This window comes from Pseudophryne corroboree, chromosome 11 (assembly GCF_028390025.1).
Source record: "Pseudophryne corroboree isolate aPseCor3 chromosome 11, aPseCor3.hap2, whole genome shotgun sequence".
Classification (NCBI taxonomy): domain Eukaryota; kingdom Metazoa; phylum Chordata; class Amphibia; order Anura; family Myobatrachidae; genus Pseudophryne; species Pseudophryne corroboree.
The window spans coordinates 219,702,272-219,728,837 of NC_086454.1; the positions used below are offsets into that span (position 1 = coordinate 219,702,272).

The following is a 26,566-nucleotide window of genomic DNA, read 5'->3' on the forward strand; positions in this document are numbered from 1 at the left end:
GGCGGCGCACGGCCACATGAACGGGCCGGGCACTCTGTTCTTTGTTAGAGAGGCTGGGCCCGGGACATCTGTGCCCGCAGCACCCCCCTGATGGCGGACCTGCTTTCCCATCTACATTATCAGCCAATTATGCCCTACAGCTACCTCCTCTCCCTGGCCCTGTCTTATGATCTCCTTAATTGATCCACATACTGTGCTATTGTCACAGCACTATGCTACTCTGACTCTCACCCACTACTGTGTCCTTACCACTTACCCTGCACTCTATACTGTACCCTTAACCCCTAACCCTGAACCCACTACTATTTGCTTACTACCCCTGTCACTGCACCCAATACGGTGTCCTTACCCCCCAACCCTTCACTCACTACTGTACCCTAACCCCTTAACCCTGTACACACTGCTGTACCCTTATCCCCCTAACCCTGCACACGTTACTGTACCCTTATCACTTATTTTACAACATATTGCATGTTACATTTCAAAAAATTAAACACTGCAGAGATCCATTTCTAAAGGACATATTTGTAGGAGAGTGCAAATTAATACTTTGCAGGGGATACCCTAGACCCAGCCTTGGTTGGTACAGTACATTATCTTTCTCTCTCAAGCTTTGATAAATCTAATGTATGGAATTCACTGACAACATTGTAGACTGTATTATGAAAAACGTTCAAGTAATTCCAACAGTAATGTTGCTTTTTCCAAAAACCTCCAGGAACTAATGATATATTATGTACAGAGGGAGAGAGCATAAATAATGGAGTTCAGTAGTTATTTTGATTTCACACTTTATTAAATCTTTAAAAGACATCACCACAAACATCATTCAATAATTTTTTTTTTTATAATATAGTATCTTCAAATACTTTAAGCTTAGAACATTCCTAGTTTAATAGATTACCTGCTGTCTACAATGCAATGTCAGCAATCTTATCTCCACACTCCCTACTTTCTGATGAGTAATACTGTATGATCATTTTGATGTGAATGAATGTAGTTAGATAATTACGCAAGTTTATACTATATAAATTACTCTAGTTCTCTATATACAGTAGCTGCAGTGTCACTTTCGGTTCAATTCAGTGCATGAGTAGATGTTACTCCCATTTTACGCAACTGACATCCAGATCAGTTATCAGGTCAGCATCGCAGCAGTTGGGATCCTGGCAGTCAGAATACCAACACTGGAATTCCTACTACTCGGAATGCCAGGACGGGCATCCCGAATAGGATCATCAGCCCAGTGCTGGAATCCCAAACGAGTATCCGCCCACCTGCCGGCGAGGTAAGCCATGGAGGGTGGGAAATTAGGTTTAGGCTGAGAGAGGGAGGGTTAGGCTGTGGCTGCGGGGAGGGGGGGTTAGGTTTAGGCACCCCCAGGGAGGGTTAGGCTGCGGGTGCGGGGAGGGGGAGGGTAAGGTTTAAGCTGCTAGAAGGGAGTTTTAGGGTTAGGGGGCCAGTGGGGGAAGGTACAAATACTTATATTACCCTGTCAGAATTCTGATCATTAGGATGCCATTGTTGGTATTCCGACCGCCGGCATCTCAACTGTCGGCATTTCAATCCCATCCCATTGAACCTACTTTCCTACATGTTGTTATTTTCATAGGAGTACATGCTGGAGATGTAATAATACTGAGAACTACTTACCAAAGGCTCAAGCAACATCTAAATAAGCACTGCTATTTGTATTCTAATGTCAGCAGTTATGACTCAATGATTTTCCCTTGGTACCAATGCATACCGTACTATTTGTGCTATCATTTGGATCTTTATACTTAAATATAAAACCTGTTTTAGAATTGTTGAGTATGCATACATAATTCTAAAAATATTTCATGCTATCATAAATGTATGCAGAAGAATATACAGGCTGTCAATATAGGAACTGAAATGCTTCTTTCTTGAATTCCAGATATCGCCATGCTTTTTGGTGGCACAAATTTTCGGAGACTTAAGCGACAAGCAGCACTCAGCTCTTCTTCTGGAATTTCTTCCTCAGACGGTTTCAAGGACAGCTGGTCATCTCTAACCTAAAATATTTAGGCAAATTTACATTAAATAGTGCAGTAACTGCTTAATGCCATTTTAACTTCTATATATAATATATTACTACACGTACATATTTTCTTTATTGGTTTAAATTTACAATGCTTAAAAGTTTATAGGCAGTACTAAACCATGAATATTACTTTGTTTTGCAGGGGTGTGGTCAGAGGCATAACTAAGGGGAGTTGAGCATGGCACGTGCCCTGGGCATCATGGCAGGCGCAGCAGAAGGGGGCGCCACCGGCCAGGGCATCGTTCCTGCTCAAACCTCCTAAGTTACCTCGCGCGCCGTCATTGTGCTGCTGCCATCCGCCCTCCGCACTGCGCTGCCGAGCTAGACCCATGGACGTGGTGCTCGGAGGCGATTGAGCCGCAGCAGCATCCAGTCTCCTGCTGCTGGGAGGGAGCATGACTGCCACCGCTGCTCCGGACTTGCAGACTCCCAGGCTCCCTGGCTCAAGGCTTCCCGGCTCCCAGCTGAAGGTAAGTGGGGGTTGGGGGTAAAATAACACAGACATACAAAGACACACACTCACTCTCTCTCTGAAGGGGGGAGGGGGACACAGAGACACAGGAGAGGTGCCACAGTGATAGTATTACAAGGGGGGGAGGTGACACAAAAGAAGGGGTTAGAAGTGTGTGTGGGGGGGTACACACACAGAGAGAGACACAGTGCAGTGGCGTGCTGAATGATGATGCAGGGGGAGGTGATGGTGTGCTGAGTTACGTCAAAGGAGGGGATAATGGTGTGCTGAGTAATGATGCAGGGGAGATGATGGTGTGCTGAGTAATTACGCAGGGGGAGATGGTGTGCTGAGTGACAACGCAGGGTGGGAGATGATGTGCTGAGAGACAACATATGGGGGAAGGTGACGGTGTGCTGAGAGACATCGCAGGAGGAGGTAATGGTGTGGCTGAGAGATGATGCAGGGGGAGGTGATGGTGTGACTGAGAGATGACACGAGGGGGAGATGATAGTAGCTGAGAGACGCAGGGGGCAGGATGCGAGTCTTGTTGAACCGCTGTTGAATGATGCTGTCCTTGTTAATTTTCCTGCACAAACAGGCATCTTCTGGACAATGGGATCTCCTACATGAATAGCGAATACTGACTGAAGATGCCGTTTGCCTTAGAGGATACAGTTCTTCAGAGGTTCTATATTATGAGAAACCATCATACAGGTAAGGTGCATGCTGATTTGGAAAGAATGATCCCAGTGTGACGTGAAACAGGTGGCGTGTCATGTCGGCACGCCCCATTTTTTGTGGCCACGCCCCTTCATGTATGCAGCCATGCCCATTTTTTGGGCGTGTGCACACGGTTGCTTTATAGGTCGTTTTTTTTTTTTTTTTTTAATGGGGGCGCCATTCCTAATCTTGCCCTGGGCTCCAAAAACCCTAGTTACACCTCTGGGTGTGGTATAGTTAGACTTTCATAGTGTTGACATGCAGAATGTCTACATTGACCACATCTGCCCTAGTGAAATGTTCACATGCTTAGAATGTAAGAAAAAAAAAATAGTTCTTGGTGGTCTAGCAGTGACTTACCTTGTATGGCGGGGACAGCGGCAGCGTTCTAATGACTTCCAGCAGATTGTGCGGTGCTTCCGACAGTGAGTATGCCTAACCCCTAACCTCAACCCTCTCCATAATTACTAACACTAGCCCTCTGCTGCCGTAGCCTAACCTTTACTCCCAGTCGACATTTCACGTGTTGATATTGTGAACATGTTGACATTCTAGAGATGACATTCTAGAGATGCTGACATTTCAACAATGCATACATCGTAACATTGTGAATGTTAAAATTGTAAATGTTAACTTTATTTCTGCATCCCATTTTGCAGTGCTAAATTAGTTTCACTGAACAAATCAGAACCACTGTAATACAGGAGAGTAGATTGTGGTTGTATAGGCATACATGGAACAAAGTAATGTTTAACACACAAATTTACAGATGAGTCCTCATACAATGTGGCTCCATTCGCACCAGTTCATGATGTATTGGCTCCTGCAAGCATCGTTTTCACTCAAAATACAGGTATCACAGAAATAAAACAAGTGGAAACAACAAAACTACTTTGCTAGATTACACTGATCAATTTGTTGTGTAACATTTGTATATTTGTGTCCAAATGAGTCTGAATTTGTGTATAAAGTACTACAATGCAGTGACTGCTGCTTTTTTCCCCACATCATTTTCCATTGTGCTTTATCTGCAAATGTATGTATTTGGTTAAAGTCGCAGCCAAGTGTGTCTAGTACAGTTTTAGTAGTGTTTAGCTGTGTCTGCTAAGCCAATCAGATACAACATTTAAAGAAAAAGATGGTGTGCTATACCTCTTGGGACAGCTCAGTTGCACTGAGTATCTTGCACCATATGGCGTATTGAGGCAAGGTGTATAAGGAGGACATATCTGTAAAGTTCCCCTGAGTTTGGGTAGCACATCTACTGTACATGTCATTTGGAATGGAAATATGGCTGTACAGTCAGCTCTGTTGCCAGTGGAAGCTCTAGAGGTGGAGCTGCAGCACAGTCCAAAGTTCAAATACGTTAGACACACCAACTGCCACCAAATGTCATGCCAAATTGATTCATTGGCAGTTGGTGTGGCTCCCCTATTTGCACTTTATACTGTGCTGCAGCTCCACCTCTGGAGCTTCCACTGGTAACAGAGCTGGCTGTACAGCCGTATTTCCACACCAAATTCTATGTAGATGTGCTACCCTAAGAAAACAGTGACTTACAGTTAAGGACAATACAGGACAAGTACAGGGTACATAAATATATCTGCATCAGCAGGCGACACTGAAATAAGTATCAGGGTGGCAGAAAACTGACAGATTGGGTGCAGTTTATGCAAAAAGAAAGACTCTGTGTTGGGGCACTCTTATTGAAAATTAGTAGACGTTAAAACTTAACTTTTAATGTTTTCTTTAAAATAAATGTGACATCATAAACAAATTGATGAAAAAATTCTTATACTCATTGTATTCATTAATTCATTGTAGTACATATAAAATTGAACTACATAGCGCCTAGGTGAAAATATAATTAAAATATAGTTGTGGGAACCAGTCAGTCTTAATACAATTATTTGACTGGTTATTACTCCCACCAGGAGGTGCCTTTATGTTGGTCCCTAATACAGTATAGAAATGTTGCCTATATTGGTTTGAACACCCTTTGCTCTAATATTGGGCACTGGTGTTACCATAAGGCATTTTACCGCAGTTGCTATTTCATGTGTAGAAAAAGGCAAATACCAGATGTCTGATATTATTACACTTTGGTTAGGTTTTTGAACCTTTATGTTGGTTGGCTTGATCTGTTTAAGCCAAACCACAGATAGAATGCTTGTAAATATGAATATGAAACAGGAATCAGGAGAGTAAACAGTAGAAAAATAAGAATTTACTTACCGATAATTCTATTTCTCGGAGTCCGTAGTGGATGCTGGGGTTCCTGAAAGGACCATGGGGAATAGCGGCTCCGCAGGAGACAGGGCACAAAAGTAAAGCTTTTACAGGTCAGGTGGTGTGTACTGGCTCCTCCCCCTATGACCCTCCTCCAGACTCCAGTTAGGTACTGTGCCCGGACGAGCGTACACAATAAGGGAGGATTTTGAATCCCGGGTAAGACTCATACCAGCCACACCAATCACACCGTACAACTTGTGATCTAAACCCAGTTAACAGTATGATAACAGAGGAGCCTCTGAAAGATGGCTTCCTAAACAATAACCCGAATTAGTTAACAATAACTATGTACAAGTATTGCAGATAATCCGCACTTGGGATGGGCGCCCAGCATCCACTACGGACTCCGAGAAATAGAATTATCGGTAAGTAAATTCTTATTTTCTCTATCGTCCTAAGTGGATGCTGGGGTTCCTGAAAGGACCATGGGGATTATACCAAAGCTCCCAAACGGGCGGGAGAGTGCGGATGACTCTGCAGCACCGAATGAGAGAACTCCAGGTCCTCCTTTGCCAGGGTATCAAATTTGTAAAAATTTACAAACGTGTTCTCCCCTGACCACGTAGCTGCTCGGCAGAGTTGTAATGCCGAGACCCCTCGGGCAGCCGCCCAAGATGAGCCCACCTTCCTTGCGGAATGGGCCTTAACAGATTTAGGCTGTGGCAGGCCTGCCACAGAATGTACAAGTTGAATTTTGTTACAAATCCAACGAGCAATCGACTGCTTAGAAGCAGGTGCACCCAACTTGTTGGGTGCATACAGTATAAACAGCGAGTCAGATTTTCTGACTCCAGCCGTCCTTTAAATGTATATTTTTAAGGCTCTGACAACGTCCAACAACTTGGAGTCCTTCAAGTCGTCTGTAGCCGCAGGCACTACAATAGGCTGGTTCAGGTGAAACGCTGATACCACCTTAGGGAGAAAATGCGGACGCGTCCGCAGCTCTGCCCTATGTCGAATGGAAAATTAAATAAGGGCTTTTATAAAACAAAGCCGCCAGTTCAGATACTCTCCCGGCCGAAGCCAGGGCCAGTAACATAGTCACTTTCCATGTGAGATATTTCAAATCCACATTCTTTAGTGGTTCAAACCAATTGGATTTGAGGAAATCTAAAACTACATTTAGATCCCATGGTGCCACCTTAGGCACCACAGGAGGCTGTATATGCAGTACTCCTTTGATAAAAATCTGGACCTCAGGGACTGAGGCCAATTCTTTTTGGAAGAATATTGATAGGGCCGAAATTTGAACCTTAATAGATCCCAATTTGAGACCCACAGACAATCCTGATTGCAGGAAATGTAGGAAAACGACCCAGTTGAAATTCCTCCATCGGAGCACTCCGCTGCTCGCACCACGCAACATATTTTCGCCAAATACGGCGATAATGCTTCGCGGTGACTTCCTTCCTTGCCTTTATCAAGGTAGGAATGACTTCTTCTGGAATGCCTTTTCCTTTTAGGATCTGGCATTCAAACGCCATGCCGTCAAACGCAGCCGCGGTAAGTCTTGAAAAAGACAAGGACCCTGCTGAAGCAGGTCCCTTCTCAGAAGTAGAGGCCACGGATCGTCCGTGACCATCTCTTGAAGTTCCGGGTACCAAGTCCTTCTTGGCCAATCCGGAGCCACTAGTCTTACTCCTCTTTGCCGTATAATCCTCAATACCTTTGGTATGAGAGGCAGAGGAGGAAAAACATATACCGACTGGTACACCCAAGGTGTTACCAGCGCGTCCACAGCTATTGCCTGCGGATCTCTTGACCTGGCGCAATACCTGTCCAGTGTTTTGTTGAGGCGAGACGCCATCATGTCCACCATTGGTTTTACCCAACGGTTTAATAGCATGTGGAAAACTTCTGGATGAAGTCCCCACTCTCCCGGGTGAAGGTCGTGTCTGCTGAGGAATTCTGCTTCCCAGTTGTCCACGCCCGGGATGAATACTGCTGACAGTGCTATCACGTGATTCTCCGCCCAGCGAAGGATCCTGGCAGCTTCTGCCATTGCCCTCCTGCTTCTTGTGCCGCCCTGTCTGTTTACATGGGCGATTGCCGTGATGTTGTCCGACTGGATCAACACCGGTCTTCCTTGAAGCAGAGGTTCCGCCTGGCTTAGAGCATTGTAGATTGCTCTTAGTTCCAGAATGCTTATGTGAAGAGACTTTTTCAGGCTCGACCACACTCCCTGGAAATTTCTTCCCTGTGTGACTGCTCCCCAGCCTCTCAGGCTGGCATCCGTGGTCACCAGGATCCAATCCTGCATGCCGAATCTGCGGCCCTCCAATAGATGAGCCTCCTGCAACCACCACAGACGGGATACCCTTGTCCTCGGCGACAGGGTTATCCGCAGGTGCATCTGAAGATGCGACCCTGACCATTTGTCCAACAGATCCCTTTGCATGGAATCTGCCGAAAGGGATTGCTTCGTAAGAAGCTACCATTTTTTCCCAGGACTCTTGTGCATTGATGTACAGACACCTTTCCTGGTTTTAGGAGGTTCCTGACCAGGTCAGATAACTCCTTTGCTTTTTCTTCGGGAAGAAAAACCTTTTTCTGAACTGTGTCCAGAATCATCCCCAGGAACAGCAGACGAGTTGTCGGCATTAATTGGGATTTTGGAATATTCAGAATCCATCCGTGCTGCTTTAGCACCTCTTGAGATAGTGCTAAACCCATCTCTAGCTGTTCTCTGGACCTTGCCCTTATTAGGAGATCGTCCAAGTATGGGATAATTAATACGCCTTTTCTTCGAAGAAGAAATATTATCTCGGCCATTACCTTTGTAAAGACCCGAGGTGCCGTGGACAAACCAAACGGCAGCGTCTGAAACTGATAGTGACAGTTTTGTACAACGAACCTGAGGTACCCCTGGTGTGAGGGGTAATTGGAACGTGGAGATACGCATCCTTGATGTCCAAGGATACCATAAAGTCCCCTTCTTCCAGGTTCGCTATCACTGCTCTGAGTGACTCCATCTTGAACTTGAACTTCTTTATGTACAGGTTCAAGGACTTCAGATTTAGAATAGGCCTTACCGAGCCATCCGGCTTCGGTACCACAAAAAGAGTGGAATAATACCCCTTCCCTTGTTGTAGAAGAGGTACCTTGACTATCACCTGCTGAGAATACAGCTTGTGAATGTCTTCCAAAACCGTCTCCCTTTCTGAGGGGGACGTTGGTAAAGCAGACTTCAGGAAACGGCGAGGTGGCTCTGTCTCTAATTTCAACCTGTACCCCTGAGATATTATCTGCAGGATCCAGGGATTTACCTGCGAGTGAGCCCACTGCGCGCTGTAATTCTTGAGACGACCGCCTATCGCCCCCGAGTCCGCTTGCGAAGCCCCAGCGTCATGCTGAGGCTTTTGTAGAAGCCGGGGAGGGCTTCTGTTCCTGGGAAGGAGCTGCCTGTTGCTGTCTCTTCCCTCGTCCTCTGCCTCGTGGCAGATATGAATAGCCCTTTGCTCTCTTATTTTTAAAGGAACGAAAGGGCTGCGGTTGAAAGGTCGGTGCCTTTTTCTGTTGGGGAGTGACTTGAGGTAGAAAGGTGGATTTCCCGGCCGTAGCCGTGGCCACCAAATCCGATAGACCGACCCCAAATAACTCCTCTACGCATCGCCTGTCCACTGTCGTGTCCATAAAGCTCTTCTGGCCGAAATGGACATAGCACTTACCCGTGATGCCAGTGTGCAGATATCTCTCTGTGCATCACGCATATAAAGAAATGCATCCTTTATTTGTTCTAACGACAGTAAAATATTGTCCCTGTCCAGGGTATCAATATTTTCGATCAGGGACTCTGACCAAACTACCCCAGCACTGCACATCCAGGCAGTCGCAATAGCTGGTCGTAGTATAACACCTGCATGTGTGTATATACCTTTTTGGATATTTTCCATCCTCCTATCTGATGGATCTTTAAGTGCGGCCGTCTCAGGAGAGGGTAACGCCACTTGTTTTGATAAGCGTGTTAGCGCTTTGTCCACCCTAGGAGGTGTTTCCCAGCGCTCCCTAACCTCTGGCGGGAAAGGGTATAAAGCCAATAACTTCTTTGAAATTAGCAGTTTTTTATCGGGGCACCCCACGCTTCATCACACACGTCATTTAATTCTTCTGATTCGGTAAAAACTACTGGTAGTTTTTTCACACCCCACATAATACCCTGTTTAGTGGTACCTGTAGTATCAGCTAAATGTAACATCTCCTTTATTGCCAAAATCATATAACGTGTGGCCCTACTGGAAAATACGGTTGATTCGTCACCTTCACCACCGGAATCAGTGCCTGTGTCTGGGTCTGTGTCGACCGACTGAGGCAAGGGGCGTTTTACAGCCCCTGACGGTGTTTGAGGCGCCTGGACAGGCACTAATTGAGTGTCCGGCCGCCTCATGTCGGCAAACGACTGCTTAAGCGAGTTGACGCTATCCCGTAATTCCACAAATAAAGGCATCCATTCTGGTGTCGACCCCCTAGGAGGTGACATCCTCATATTTGGCAATTGCTCCGCCTCCACACCAATAACGTCCTCATACATGTCGACACACACGTACCGACACACAGCAGACACACAGGGAATGCTCTATACGAAGACAGGACCCACTAGCCCTTTGGGGAGACAGAGGGAGAGTCTGCCAGCACACACCAAAAAGCGCTATATATGACAGGGATAGCCTTATGATTAAGTGCTCCCTTATAGCTGCTTTTATATTAATATATTGCCATTTATTTTGCCCCCCCTCTCTGTTATACCCTGTTTCTGTAGTGCAGTGCAGGGGAGAGACCTGGGAGCCTTCCTGACCAGCGGAGCTGTGACAGAAAATGGCGCCGTGTGCTGAGGAGATAGGCCCCGCCCCTTTTTCGGCGGGCTCGTCTCCCGCTATTTAGTACATTTAGGCAGGGGTAAATATCTCCATATAGCCTCTGGGGCTATATGTGAGGTATTTTTAGCCTTTTTAAAGGTTTTCATTTGCCTCCCAGGGCGCCCCCCCCCAGCGCCCTGCACCCTCAGTGACTGCCGTGTGAAGTGTGCTGAGAGGAAAATGGCGCACAGCTGCAGTGCTGTGCGCTACCTTAAGAAGACTGCAGGAGTCTTCAGCCGCCGATTCTGGACCTCTTCTTGCTTCAGCATCTGTGAGGGGGCCGGCGGCGTGGCTCCGGTGACCATCCAGGCTGTACCTGTGATCGTCCCTCTGGAGCTTCATGTCCAGTAGCCAAGAAGCCAATCCATCCTGCACGCAGGTGAGTTCACTTCTTCTCCCCTCTGTCCCTCGTTGCAGTGATCCTGTTGCCAGCAGGAATCACTGTAAAATAAAAAACCTAAGCTAAACTCTCTAAGCAGCTCTTTATGAGAGCCACCTAGAATTGCACCCTTCTCGGCCGGGCACAAAAATCTAACTGGAGTCTGGAGGAGGGTCATAGGGGGAGGAGCCAGTACACACCACCTGACCTGTAAAAGCTTTACTTTTGTGCCCTGTCTCCTGCGGAGCCGCTATTCCCCATGGTCCTTTCAGGAACCCCAGCATCCACTTAGGACGATAGAGAAATAAAGAGATAACTTTCTTCTGCTTTTCAGCTCAATGTTTACTGCACCTGGTATTCATTGACAGTCTCCCAAGCAATTACTAACCAGGCCTACCATTGATTTGCTTCCAAGATCGGACGAGATTGGGCGTACCCTTATGGAGTATGGCAGTAATCTGCTGAATGAGAGAGTACTGGTATCTGGAAATAAGAAATGTGCTTCTGCTGTCCAGGAGAAGGGATATTCTGGTTCCAAGTGGAATTAATTCTGGATGAGAGAGCACATTGATAGAGAAGAAAAGGGTTTGAGCATAGTTAAGGAATATAAAGTTTATAGATAAGCAGATGCGCAGTAAGGTCCGCGGAATAATTGGACTGGTAAGTCAAGTAGATTGTATTTTACAGCAACGGATCAAGATGGTGCTATGCGTTTGATATCCATTCAAAATATAATTATTATGTTAATATACCCTTGATGCCAAACAAAATTATCCTAGCCACTTGAGTTTGTGCCAGAGTACTGCTCGCAGCCTACAGATTGTTATAATTAAATATCAGTGATTAACAATATAGATACATTCGGACAAGATGGTTCTGCCTGTCAACCATAATGAGGATATTATCCTTCCATGTAAAAACCGATGTGTATGTAAATAGCTTCTTTATAAGAATCATCAAACAAAAGGTATTTGCATCAGGCTAAGTAAATGTTTCTCAGTTGTTCAAAATTCTAAATAATAAACTCTTATATGTAAATTATGATATAAAAAGGAGAAAAAAAGGCAGTAAATAGAAATATCAGGCCCAAATGGGCGCTTACTGGACCCGGCTTCCTCCTCCGTGGGTCTGGGCTGCACACGGCCCTGCACCCACACTGACCAAACGGACCGTTTCACCTCTCTGAGGCTTGTTCACTGGTCGAGGTCTATATCCCATAATGGGTATTTCTCTAACGTCCTAGTGGATGCTGGGGACTCCGTAAGGACCATGGGGATAGACGGGCTCCGCAGGAGACATGGGCACTTTAAGAAAGAATTTAGGTTCTGGTGTGCACTGGCTCCTCCCTCTATGCCCCTCCTCCAGACCTCAGTTTGATACTGTGCCCAGACGAGCTGGGTGCTTTTCAGTGAGCTCTCCTGAGTTCGCTGAGAGAAAGTATTTTAATAGGTTTTTTATTTTCAGGGAGCTCTGCTGGCAACAGACTCCCTGCATCGTGGGACAGAGGGGAGAGAAGCAGCCCTACTCTCTGAAGCTAGGTCCTGCTTCTTAGGCTACTGGACACCATTAGCTCCAGAGGGATCGTACGCAGGATCTCACTCTCGCTGTCCGATCCCAGAGCCGCGCCGCCGTCCCCCTCGCAGAGCCGGAAGACAGAAGCCGGGTGAGTATGAGAAGCAAGAAGACTTCAAATCGGCGACAGAAGACTCAGTTCTTCACTGAGGTAACGCACAGCACTGCAGCTGTGCGCCATTGCTCCCACACACCTCACATACTCCGGTCACTGTAAGGGTGCAGGGCGCAGGGGGGGGGGGGGGCGGGGCGCCCTGGGCAGCATTTGGATCCTTTTTTTGGCAAAAGTAAACATATATACAGTTGGGTACTGTATATATGTATGAGCCCCCGCCAAGAAAATGCATATTTATGCGGGACATAAGCCCACCGTCGAGGGGGCGGGGCTTCTTCCTCAGCACTCACCAGCGCCATTTTTTCTCCACAGCTCCGCTGAGAGGAAGCTCCCCAGGCTCTCCCCTGCAGATTCACGGTAGAAGAGGGTAAAAAGAGAGGGGGGGGGCACATAAATTAGGCGCAAAAACACAAATAAACAGCAGCTACTGGGTTAACATTAAGTTACTGTGTTATTCCTGGGTTATAGCGCTGGGGTGTGTGCTGGCATACTCTCTCTCTGGGGTTTATTTACTAAGATTCGTAATTTCCGAAAAAAGGTCAAAGTTCAATCACGAATGACATCGACAGTGTAAAACTGCAACTTTTTGAATGGATTACGACTAATTTACTAAGCTGTCGTATTCGTGTTTTTCTTTGCTTCCGATGTCGATGTCATTCGTGTTTTTTTACCTAATTTAACGGCAGTGATTAGCAAAACACTGCCGTTTTTTTTTACAATCAATCTCGGCCGGATTTGTGTGATCCGTGCTGGGTTTTTTTTTTTTTTTTTTTAAAGTAAACAATGTAATTTTTTCAAAAAAAATGCGTGGGGTCCCCCCTCCTAAGCATAACCAGCCTCGGGCTCTTTGAGCCGATCCTGGTTGCAGAAATATGTGGAAAAAAATGACAGGGGTTCCCCCATATTTAAGCAACCAGCATCGGGCTCTGCGCCTGGTCCTGGTCCCAAAAATACGGGGGACAAAAAGAGTAGGGGTCCCCCGTATTTTTAAAACCAGCACCGGGCTCCACTAGCTGGACAGATAATGCCACAGCCGGGGGTCACTTTTATACTGCGCCCTGCGGCCGTGGCATCAAAAATCCAACTAGTCACCCCTGGCCGGGGTACCCTGGGGGAGTGAGGACCCCTTCAATCAAGGGGTCCCCCCCCCCCAGCCACCCAAGGGCCAGGGGTGAAGCCCGAGGCTGTCCCCCCCCATCCAATGGGCTGCGGATGGGAGGGCTGATAGCCTTTGTTGAAAAATAAAAGATATTGTTTTTAGTAGCAGTACTACAAGTCCCAGCAAGCCTCCCCCGCATGCTGGTACTTGGAGAACCACAAGTACCAGCATGCGGCGGAAAAACTGGCCCGCTGGTACCTGTAGTACTATTACTAAAAAAATACCCAACAAAACACAAGACACACACACCGTGAAAGTATAATTTTATTAAATACATACACACATACATACATACTTACCTTAAGTTCCCACGCAGGTCGGTCCTCTTGTCCAGTAGAATCCAAGGGGTACCTGTTGAAAAAATTATACTCACGAGATCCAGTGGTCCAGGCTCCTCGGCAAATCCAGGGTTAATCCACGTACTTGAATAAAATAAAAAAACGCTGTCACGACCACGAACTGAAAGGTGACCCATGTTTGCACATGGGTCACCTTGCCCCGAATGCCAGAAACCCACTTTGCCTTCTGGCTAAGTGGGTTTCTTCAGCCAATCAGGGAGTGCCACGTTGTAGCACTCTCCTGATCGGCTGTGTGCTCCTGTACTGAGTGACAGGCAGCACACGGCAGTGTTACAATGTAGCGCCTATGCGCTACATTGTAACCAATGATGGGAACTTTCTGCCCTGCGGTTGACCTAAAGTGACGTCACCGCTGAGCAGAAAGTTCCCATCATTGGTTACAATGTAGCGCATAGGCGCTACATTGTAACACTGCCGTGTGCTGCCTGTCAGTGAGGACAGGAGCACACAGCTGATCAGGAGAGTGCTACAACGTGGCACTCCCTGATTGGCTGAAGAAACCCACTTAGCCAGAAGGCAAAGTGGGTTTCTGGCATTCGGGGCAAGGTGACCCATGTGCAAACATGGGTCACCTTTCAGTTCGTGGTCGTGACAGCGTTTTTTTATTTTATTCAAGTACGTGGATTAACCCTGGATTTGCCGAGGAGCCTGGACCACTGGATCTCATGAGTATAATTTTTTCAACAGGTACCCCTTGGATTCTACTGGACAAGAGGACCGACCTGCGTGGGAACTTAAGGTAAGTATGTATGTATGTGTGTATGTAATAAAATTATACTTTCACGGTGTGTGTGTCTTGTGTTTTTTTGGGTATTTTTTTAGTAATAGTACTACAGGTACCAGCGGGCCAGTTTTTCCGCCGCATGCTGGTACTTGTGGTTCTCCAAGTACCAGCATGCGGGGGAGGCTTGCTGGGACTTGTAGTACTGCTACTAAAAACAATATCTTTTATTTTTCAACAAAGGCTATCAGCCCTCCCATCCGCAGCCCATTGGATGGGGGGGGACAGCCTCGGGCTTCACCCCTGGCCCTTGGGTGGCTGGGGGGGGGGGACCCCTTGATTGAAGGGGTCCTCACTCCCCCAGGGTACCCCGGCCAGGGGTGACTAGTTGGATTTTTGATGCCACGGCCGCAGGGCGCAGTATAAAAGTGACCCCCGGCTGTGGCATTATCTGTCCAGCTAGTGGAGCCCGGTGCTGGTTTTAAAAATACGGGGGACCCCTACTCTTTTTGTCCCTCGTATTTTTGGGACCAGGACCAGGCGCAGAGCCCGATGCTGGTTGCTTAAATATGGGGGAACCCCTGTCATTTTTTTCCCCATATTTCTGCAACCAGGATCGGCTCAAAGAGCCCGAGGCTGGTTATGCTTAGGAGGGGGGACCCCACGCAATTTTTTTTAACAACAAAAAACACTTTCCCACCCCTTCCCATTGATATACATGCACGGATCTCATGGATCCCTGCATGCATCTCAAATCACGAATAAAAAAAGCAGGTCTGTTTTTTTTTAGGACTTTTTTGCGAATTGTAATTTTTCACGGCAGTGTTTTGTGTTTTTTTGCTTAGTAAATGACCGAGATTCGTATCTAAACAGGCGTAATTTGACCGATGGTGTATTCATTCGTAATTTTTTACCTGAACTAGCAAAAAATTACGAATGCCCTCATCACTGCCGTGATTAGTGTTTAGTAAATGACCGAGATTGACCGAGATGACACTTTGATGAAAAAACGGCATCTCGGTCAAAATCGGGAGCTTAGTAAATATACCCCTCTGTCTCTCCAAAGGGCCTTGTGGGGGAACTGTCTTCAAAAAGGGCATTCCCTGTGTGTGTGGTGTGTCGGTACGCTTGTGTCGACATGTCTGATGAGGAAGGCTATGTGGAAGCAGAGCGGGAGCAAGTGAATGTGGTGTCTCCGCCGACGGCGCTGACACCTGATTGGATGGATATGTGGAAGGTTTTAAATGATAATGTTAATTCCTTGCATAAGAGGTTAGATAAAGCTGAAGCCTCAGGACAGTCAGGGTCCCAACCCGTGCCTGATCCTATGTCGCAGAGGCCGTCAGGGTCTCAGAAGCGCCCACTATCCCAAATTGTTGACAAAGATACCGACACGGATTCTGACTCCAGTGTCGATTACGATGATGCAAAGTTACAGCCAAAGTTGGCTAAATCACTCCGATATATGATTATAGCAATTAAGGATATTTTGCACATCACAGAGGAAACCCCTGTCCCTGACACAAGGGTTTATATGTATAAGGGAAAGAAAACTGAGGTAACTTTTCCCCCCTCACACGAACTGAATGAGTTATGTGAAAAAGCTTGGGAATTTCCAGATGAAAAAATGCAGATTTCCAAACGGATTCTTATGGCGTATCCTTTCCCACCAATGGACAGGTTACGATGGGAATCCTCCCCTAGGGTGGACAAAGCTTTAACACGCTTATCCAAAAAGGTAGCCCTGCCGTCCCAGGATACGGCTACCCTCAAGGATGCTGCTGATCGCAAACAGGAGGGTACCCTGAAGTCCATTTATACACATTCAGGTACCTTGCTCAGACCGGCAATCGCGTCGGCCTGGGTCTGTAGTGCAGCAGCGGCATGGACTGATACCTTATCAGAGGAGTTGGATACCCTAGATAGGGATACTGTTTTATTGACCCTGGGGCATATTAAAGACGCTGTCCTTTATATGAGAGATGCTCAAAGAGACATTAGTCTACTGGGTTCTAGAATAAATGCTATGTCGATTTCTGCCAGAAGGGTCCTGTGGACTCGGCAATGGACAGGTGATGCCGACTCAAAAAGGCATATGGAGGTTTTACCTTATAAGGGTGAGGAATTGTTTGGGGAGGGTCTCTCGGATCTGGTCTCCACAGCTACTGCTGGAAAGTCAAATTTTTTGCCATATGTTTCCTCACAGCCTAAGAGAGCACCGTATTATCAAATTCAGTCCTTTCGGTCACAGAAAAACAAGAAAGTCCGAGGTGCGTCCTTTCTTGCCAGAGGCAGGGGCAGAGGAAAGAAGCTGCACAACGCAGCTAGTTCCCAGGAACAGAAGTCCTCCCCGGCCTCTACAAAATCCGCCGCATGACGCTGGGGCTCCACAAGCGGGGCTAGGCCCGGTGGGGGCACGTCTTTGAAATTTCAGCCACAAGTGGGTTCACTCCCAGTTGGATCCCTGGGCAATAGAGATTGTGTCTCAGTGATACAAGCTGGAATTCGAGGAAATGCCACCTCACTGATACCTCAAATCAGCCCTGCCAGCTTCCCCCCACGAGAGGGAAGTAGTGTTAACTGCAATTCACAAATTGTATCTTCAACAGGTGGTGGTCAAGGTTCCCCTCCTTCAACAAGGAAGGGGTTATTATTCGACCATGTTTGTAGTCCCGAAACCGGACGGTTCGGTCAGACCCATATTGAATTTAAAATCCCTGAACATATACCTGAAAAGGTTCAAGTTCAAGATGGAATCGCTGAGAGCGGTCATCGCAAGCCTGGAAGGGGGGGGGGGGGTTTATGGTGTCTCTGGACATAAAGGATGCATACCTTCATGTCCCCATTTATCCACCTCATCAGGTGTACCTCAGATTTGTGGTACAGGATTGTCATTACCAATTTCAGACGTTGCCGTTTGGTCTCTCCACGGCACCGAGAATATTTACCAAGGTAATGGCGGAAATGATGGTACTCCTGCGAAAGCAAGGAGTCACAATTATCCCATACTTGGATGATCTCCTCATAAAAGCGAGTTCGAGAGAGCAGTTGCTGATCAGTGTAGCACTTTCTCTGGAAGTGTTACGGCAACACGGCTGGATTCTAAATATTCCAAAGTCGCAGTTGGTTCCTACGACTCGTCTGCCTTTCCTGGGCATGATTCTAGACACAGACCAGAAAAGGGTTTATCTCCCGATGGAGAAAGCTCAGGAACTCATGACACTGGTCAGGAACCTATTAAAACCAAAACAGGTGTCAGTGCATCACTGCACTCAGGTCCTGGGAAAGATGGTGGCATCATACGAGGCCATTCCCTTTGGCAGGTTCCATGCGAGGACCTTTCAATGGGACTTACTGGACAAGTGGTCCGGATCACATCTTCAGATGCATCGGTTAATCACCCTATCCCCCAGGGCCAGGGTGTCACTCCTGTGGTGGCTACAGAGCGCTCACCTTCTCTAGGGCATTCAGGACTGGGTAATGGTGACCACGGACGCAAGCCTCCGATGTTGGGGTGCAGTCGCACAGGGAAGAAATTTCCAAGGTCTGTGGTCATGTCAAGAGACTTGCCTTCACATCAACATCCTGGAACTAAGGCCAAATACAACGCCCTACGTCAAGCGGAGACCCTGCTTCGCGACCAACCGGTTCTGATTCAGTCAGACAACATCACTGCAGTAGCTCATGTAAACCGTCAAGGCGGCACAAGGAGCAGAGTGGCGATGGCGGAAGCCACCAAGATTCTTCGCTGGGTGGAGAATCACGTAAGTGCACTGTCAGCAGTGTTCATCTCGGGAGTGGACAACTGGGAAGCAGACTTCCTCAGCAGACACGACCTACACCCGGGAGAGTGGGGACTTCATTAGGAAGTCTTCGCACAGATTACAAGTCGGTGGGAACTGCCACAGGTGGACATGATGGCATCCCGCCTCAACAAAAAGCTACAGAGGTATTGCGCCAGGTCAAGAGACCCTCAGGCGATAGCTGTAGACGCCCTGGTGACACCGTGGGTGTTCCAGTCGTTCTATGTATTTCCTCCTCTTCCTCTCATACCCAAGGTGCTGAGGATAATAAGAAAAAGAGGAGTGAGAACAATACTCATTGTTCCAGGTTGGCCACGAAGGACTTGGTATCCAGATCTGCAAGAAATGCTCAAAGAGGACCTGTGGCCTCTTCCTCTAAGACAGGACTTGTTGCAACAGGGGCCCTGTCTGTTCCAAGACGTACCGCGGCTGCGTTTGACGGCATGGCGGTTGAACGGCGGATCCTAGCAGAGAAAGGCATTCCGGATGAGGTCATTCCTACGCTGATAAAGGCTAGGAATGACGTGACAGCTCAACATTATCACCGTATATGGCGAAAATATGTTGCTTGGTGTGAGGCCAGGAATGCTCCTACGGAGGAATTCCAGCTGGGCCGTTTCCTTCACTTCCTACAGTCCGGAGTGAATTTGGGACTAAAATTGGGTTCCATTAAGGTCCAGATTTCGGCCCTATCCATTTTCTTTCAAAAAGAGTTGGCTTCTCTACCTGAAGTTCAGACGTTTGTAAAGGGAGTGCTGCATATTCAGCCCCCTTTTGTGCCTCCAGTGGCACCTTGGGATCTTAACATGGTGTTGAGTTTCCTGAAATTCCACTGGTTTGAACCACTCAAAACGGTGGAGTTGAAATATCTCACGTGGAAGGTGGTCATGCTATTAGCCTTGGCTTCGGCTAGGTGTGTGTCAGAGTTGGCGGCTTTGTCACATAAAAGCCCCTATCTGGTTTTCCATGCGGATAGAGCAGAATTGCGGACCTGTCCACAATTCCTACCGAAAGTGGTTTCATCCTTTCATATAAACCAACCTATTGTGGTGCCTGTGGCTACTACTGACTTGGAGGATTACGAGTTACTTGATGTGGTTAGGGCTTTGAAGGTTTATGTAGCCAGAACGGCTAGGGTCAGGAAAACAGAGTCTTTGTTTATCCTGTATGCTTACAACAAGCTTGGTGCTCCTGCTTCAAAGCAAACTATTGCTCGCTGGATCTGTAACACGATTCAGCAGGCGCATTCTGCGGCTGGATTGCTGCTGCCAAAATCAGTTAAGGCCCATTCCACTAGGAATTGGGCTCTTCTTGGGCGGCTGCCCGAGGGGGCATTATCGGCGTGTAGCACGCGCCTCACAGGCATTCACCTCCAGCGATACGTCACGTCCGGATCCACGTCCGGACCTTGGTTGGCAAAATGGCTGCTAACATCAATACGTGCGCCAACCATATCCCGGGGGTGCGCCTCGTACATCCTGGAGGAACACTCTCCGTCCCCTTTGGTTGGCAATGAGCCGCCATGTTTACTTACACATGGTTGGCATAGTTGGTTTATATACCAGGAAAAAAGGGTAGATTTTATTAGTTTATATTGTTTAAAGTATTCATTAGATTAAGTTTAAAAGTTATTTAGAGAAGAAAGTATCTTGTTGGATGAAATGAGTACCTATAGTCTAAAAAATTTAAGACATAATGAGAACAAAGTATTACTAAATAATTAGGGATCTCAGTGATATACATATTGTTCAGACTGGGTGATAGACCTGATTCTTTGGAATTTCTAAAATTCATAGTATTATTATTTTAATTTCTTGTATAAAGGAAACTAGGGGGAGATGGATGAATACAAAGGGATTATATGGATGGGTATACTGTTCGATGCAATTAATTTAGGATAATTGCTGGTTTCATTTATGCCTTTCAAATATTAATTGAGGGTTAAAAATTATTGTTAAGGGTGAATACCCATATCTTAGGACATAGGATCAGAAAAAGGGAGGGGGAGGGGGAAGGGAGAGGGTTTGTGATGGTCAAATGAAGTGAAAAAAACACTGCAACAAACCACACTAACAACAGACTCACTTGGTGAAGGTGAGGGATAAGCTTGAGGTGCAGATATAGTGTATGTGACAGATACATGTATATCTGTGATAAATAGCATGATTAAAAACCAACATATGGTATAGTGTGTGTTGAGACGTAAATAATAAGTGCACCTTGTGTTTTTGGTGGTATATAATTTACATTAATGGGCTTAAATTGTAAAGGACAAGGTCAAAGAGGGGGACTGTGATTGTGATTATTCAGTTAAATAGGGTGTATGACACAGATAGGTATATATCTGTGGTGGATGGCATAGTCGAGAAACCGTATTATGATACAGTGCGTATTGAAGGATGAATAGTGAACGTGCCTAGTATAGATTTAATGTCAATGATCTTAGGACAAAAATAAAGATAATAATAATCATGGAGGTAAATAGTAAAATTAAAATAATTAAGGGGGAGGGCTGAAAAGAGTGACAATGTGATCGTGAAAAGTGGTTGTATATTCCAGAGTAGTTGGGTACCCGTGGTGACTAAAGATAGGTAATAACATTGTCTCATCAGATAAACACCCCAAAATTGATATATTCATTCCTTGGGGTGTTACGCTGTTTAATTGTAAGTCCACTCCGACTCCCTTTTCAAAAGTTTGTGTGTTAAGTCTCCACCTCATATCCCTAATTTCACTTGTTCCAGACCGAATGCCATTAGGTCCTTGGGGTTATTCTCGTGGTGACGATGGAAATGTCTTGCCACTGATGTGAGTTTCCTCATTCTTACGAGGTCAGTTGGAATGTTTCTGATGGTTCCAATGTGTTCCAATATCCATTGTTTGAGGTTCCTTGTTGTCATCCCTACATATTTTTGACCACAGGGGCAGACTAAGCAGTATATTACACCCGCTGAATTACAATTTATAAATTGGTTGATTGTCCTCACATTTCCATATCTGTCTGTGACACTTTTAGTTTTCATCATGTGGGGACATGCTCTGCAGTTTCCACATGGATAGGAACCAGTGATAGCTGGAGGTCGTCTTCGATGTTTGGTGAAATGGCTGGATACTAGTTGGTCTCTTAGGTTATTGCATCTTCGCCAGCTCATTGCTGCCTTAGAATCTAAGTTCTTGGATAAGTCTTCATCTAGTATGAGGACTGGCCAGTGTTTCTGGATTGAGTCATTTATCTCTTGCCATTCTCTACAGAAGGTTCCTACAAACCTCAGTTTGTTTTCCGATGTTTGTTTGGCTTTTCTCTTGTCACTATTTGGAAAGATGAGAGAATCCCTTCCAGTTGCCATTGTTAGTAGTTTGGCCTTTTTGATCAATCGTTGGCTGTAACCTCTCTCACGGAGTCTTAGGGATAGATCCTCGCTTTTCTCCTTGAAGACTGTAGCATCCGAGCAATTCCTCTTGAGACGGAAGAGCTCCCCTTTTGGAATATTTTCCACTGTTGGAGGAAAATGTGCGCTTGTTTGGTGCAATACACTGTTAGAGGCAGTTTCTTTACGGAATAATTCTGTATGTATTACTCCTTTGATGTCCTTGTAAATGGTCAGATCCAGAAATGTGATTGACTATTCGCTGATATCGTATGTCAGTTTCAAGTTGATATTGTTGTGATTAAGTTCTTCAATAAATTTAAGCAGGGATGTTTTATCTCCTTCCCATATTAGCAGAATATCGTCAATATATCTCCACCATGCTGATATGAATTGGGTATATTGTTCATTTTTGGGGCTGTGTACTATTTCCCTCTCCCACCAGCCGAGATAGAGATTGGCGTAGGTGGGTGCGCATGCTGCCCCCATTGCTGTACCTCTAGTTTGCAGAAAGAAGCGATCATCGAATGTAAAATAATTCTTTGTGAGAACAAAAGTTAGAAGTTGGATCAGAAATGTATGAAAATCATCCTGACCTTCCATATCCAAGAAGTATTTGACCGCTTGTATTCCCATGGTGTGATCAATACAAGTATATAATGACTCAACATCCAAGGTTACCAAGAGGTGTTTGTCATCCAATTTCACATCGTGTAACTTTTGTAAGACATCCATGGTGTCCCTAAGGTATGACGGTAGTGTTAGCAGAGGCGTCGGAACTGGGGGGGCAAGGGGGCAGCTCGCCCCCCCCCAAACCCCAAACATAGAGAGGCGCCGATCATTTACAGAAGGAGCGATGTGCGGTCAGGTGAAAGACCGCACATAACATCCTCCGCTCAGCGCTACCCCCCCCACAAGGTCTGCAAAGCAGGGAGGCGCTGTCCCTGCTCTGCTACCTTGCTGATATGCAGTGTTGCTGCCGGAGCTGCGCCTGTCACACTGACAGGCAGCGCGCCGGCAGCATGAGCAGAAGCTCTTCACACTCTGGTCTCCCACCCACTGCACGCTCCTCCCCGCTGCACTAGCCAAAACAGGCAGCAGTGTCGGCCCTCCAGTCCTCCCTCCCCTCCCCACTGAAGACACAGCAGTCTTCAGCAGCACTCACCCCTCCCCTGCTATCAGCGGTGGGTTCACTTACGGGACAGCAATGCACAGACAGGAAGTCATGTGATGTACACCTGACTGGAGGAACCAGCAGCCACAGGAAGAGGAGCAGCCCTGTTAGTGCACTATCTGCCAGCCACACAGAGGGACAAAGACTCCGCAGAGGCTCAGGTACTGTAGTTCTGCTTCAGATAATTAAGGGGAGAGAGGGGAGGAGAGAAACTATCACAATAATGTGTGTTGGGGAGAGGGGGTGTCATAATAATGTGTGCTGGGGAGGGGGGGGGTCATAATAATGTGTGCTGGGGAGGGGGGTCATAATGATGTGTGCTGGGGAAAGGGGGGTGTTATAATAATGTGTGCTCGGGAGGGGGGTCATAATAATGTGTGATGGGGAGGGGAGGGGGGGTCATAATGTGTGCTGGGAAGGGGGGTAGTGTGATATTAATGTGTGCTGGGGAGGAGGGTAGTGTCCTATTAATGTGTGCTGGGAAGGGGGGTAGTGTCATATTAATGTGTGCGAGGGAGGGGGGGTAGTGTCATATAAATTTGTGTTGGGGAGGGGGTAGTGTCATATTAATGTGTGCTAGGGAGGGGGGTTGTGTCATATTAATGCGTGCTGGGGAGGGGGGGTCATATTACGGATTGCTAATGAACATTAAGGGGTGAGAGGGGAGGAGAGAAACTCACATTAATGTGTGTTGGGGGGAGGAGGTGTCATAATAATGTGTGCTGGGGAGGGGGGGGTCATAATAATGTGTGCTGGGGAGGGGGGTCATAATAATGTGTGCTGGGGAGGGGGGTCATAATAATGTGTGCTGGGGAGGGGGGGGGTCATAATGTGTGCTGGGGAGGGGGGTCATAATAATGTGTGCTGGGGAGGGGGGGTCATAATAATGTGTGCTGGGGAAAGGGGGTGTTATAATAATGTGTGCTCGGGAGGGGGATCATAATAATGTGTGATGGGGAGGGGAGGGGGTGTCATAATGTGTGCTGGGAAGGGGGGTAGTGTGATATTAATGTGTGCTGGGGAGGAGGGTAGTGTCATATTAATGTGTGCTGGGAAGGGGGGTAGTGTCATATTAATGTGTGCGAGGGAGGGGGGGTAGTGTCATATAAATTTGTGTTGGGGAGGGGGTAGTGTCATATTAATGTGTGCTAGGGAGGGGGGTTGTGTCATATTAATGCGTGCTGGGGAGGGGGGGTCATATTACGGATTGTTAATGAACAAAAGAAACTGGGTCACTGCGCATATGTAACAGAAACCTAATGCAGCATCTTTCTATTCCACGGAACCTTCACCATGGTTCCAACAACAATTAACCAATAGAAAAAAAGGAGTAATAGAAAATTGCGCAATCATCTCTTACCACACGTTCTCACTTATTAAAATGCATAGAAAAAACATGTAATCACTCTTGTAAATATGTTGTAATTTCCTCATATTGGCCCTCATTCCGAGTTGTTCGCTCTGTAATTTTCTTCGCATCGCAGCGATTTTCCGCTAATTGCGTATGCGCAATGTTCGCACTGCGACTGCGCCAAGTAAATTTGCTAAGAAGTTTGGTATTTTACTCACGGCATTACAAGGTTTTTTCTTCGTTCTGGTGATCGTAGTGTGATTGTCAGGAAGTGGGTGTTTCTGGGCGGAAACTAGCCGTTTTATGGGAGTGTGTGATAAAACGCTGCCGTTTCTGGGAAAAACGCGGGAGTGGCTGGAGAAACGGGGGAGTGTCTGGGCGAACGCTGGGTGTGTTTGTGACGTCAAACCAGGAACGACAAGCACTAAACTGATCGCACTGGAAGAGTAAGTCTCGAGCTACTCAGAAACTGCACAGATAAAGCTTTTCGCAATATTGCGAATCTTTCGTTCGCAATTTTGCAAAGCTAAGATTCACTCCCAGTAGGCGGCGGCTTAGCGTGTGCAATGCTGCTAAAAGCAGCTTGCGAGCGAACAACTCGGAATGAGGGCCATTGTCTGTAAGTTCATAGGATATTGCCAATATAGGGGATCATTCCGACCTGATCGCACACTGCAGTTTTGTCTAACGTCCTAGTGGATGCTGGGGACTCCGTAAGGACCATGGGGAATAGCGGCTCCGCAGGAGACTGGGCACAGCTAAGAAAGAATTAGGACTACCTGGTGTGCACTGGCTCCTCCCACTATGACCCTCCTCCAGACTTCAGTTAGAATCCTGTGCCCGGCCGAGCTGGATGCACACTAGGGGCTCTCCTGAGCTCCTAGAAAGAAAGTATATGTTAGGTTTTTTATTTTACAGTGAGATCTGCTGGCAACAGACTCACTGCAGCGAGGGACTAAGGGGAGAAGAAGCGAACCTACCTAACTGGTGGTAGCTTGGGCTTCTTAGGCTACTGGACACCATTAGCTCCAGAGGGATCGACCGCATGGAACCGGCCATTGGTGTTTGGTCCCAGGGCCGCGCCGCCGGCCCCCTTACAGAGCCAGAAGCAAGAAGAAATCCGGAAAATCGGCGGCAGAAGACATCAGTCTTCACCAAGGTAGCGCACAGCACTGCAGCTGTGCGCCATTGCTCCTCATACACACTTCACACTCCGGTCACTGAGGGTGCAGGGCGCTGGGGGGGGCGCCCTGAGAAGCAATAAATACACCTTGGCTGGCAAATATATCACAATATATAGCCCCAGAGGCTATATATGTGATAAATACCCCTGCCAGAATCCATAAAAAAGCGGGAGAAAAGTCAGCGAAAAAGGGGCGGAGCTATCTCCCTCAGCACAATGGCGCCATTTTCTCTTCACAGTGCAGCTGGAAGACAACTCCCCAGGCTCTCCCCTGTCGTTTTCAGGCTCAAAGGGTTAAAAAGAGAGGGGGGGCACTAAATTTAGGTGCAATATTGTTTATACAAGCAGCTATTGGGGGAAAAATCACTCAGTTATAGTGTTAATCCCTGCATTATATAGCGCTCTGGTGTGTGCTGGCATACTCTCTCTCTGTCTCCCCAAAGGACTTTGTGGGGTCCTGTCCTCAGTCAGAGCATTCCCTGTGTGTGTGCTGTGTGTCGGTACGGCTGTGTCGACATGTGGGATGAGGAAGGTTACGTGGAGGTGGAGCAGAGGCCGATAAATGGGATGTCGTCCCCTGTGGGGCCGACACCAGAGTGGATGGATAGGTGGAAGGTATTAAATGACAATATCAACTCCTTACAAGGCTGGATGACGTAAAACAGCTGTGGGACAGCAGGCTTCTCAGCCCGCGCCTGCCCAGGCGTCTCAAAGGCCATCAGGGGCTCAAAAAAGCGCCCGTTACCTCAGATGGCAGACACAGATGTCGACACGGAGTCTGACATCGACGAGATTGAGACATATACACAATCCACTAGGAACATCCGTTACATGATGTCGGCAATAAAAAATGTGTTACGCATTTCTGACATGAACCCAAGTACCACATAAAAGGGGGTTTTATTTTTGGGGAGAAAAAGCAGCCAGTGTTTTGTTCCCCCATCAGATGAATGAATGAAGTGTGTAAAGTAGCGTGGGTTCCCCCAATAAGAAACTGG

General features: G+C 46.9%; 1 protein-coding gene across 5 annotated transcripts in view; it reads right to left on the minus strand.

The window, feature by feature from the left end:
* Positions 1-774: 774 nt before the first annotated feature.
* LOC134969348 (dipeptidase 2-like) overlaps positions 775-26,566 on the minus strand; it is a 649,658-nt gene continuing 623,866 nt past the window's right edge. For all 5 annotated transcript variants that reach the window (XM_063945260.1, XM_063945264.1, XM_063945263.1 and 2 more), the window contains one exon: positions 775-2,036. In XM_063945260.1, coding sequence (XP_063801330.1) covers positions 1,848-2,036 — 189 coding nt within the window. In that variant the 3' untranslated portion in view covers positions 775-1,847. The remainder of the gene's footprint in view (positions 2,037-26,566) is intronic.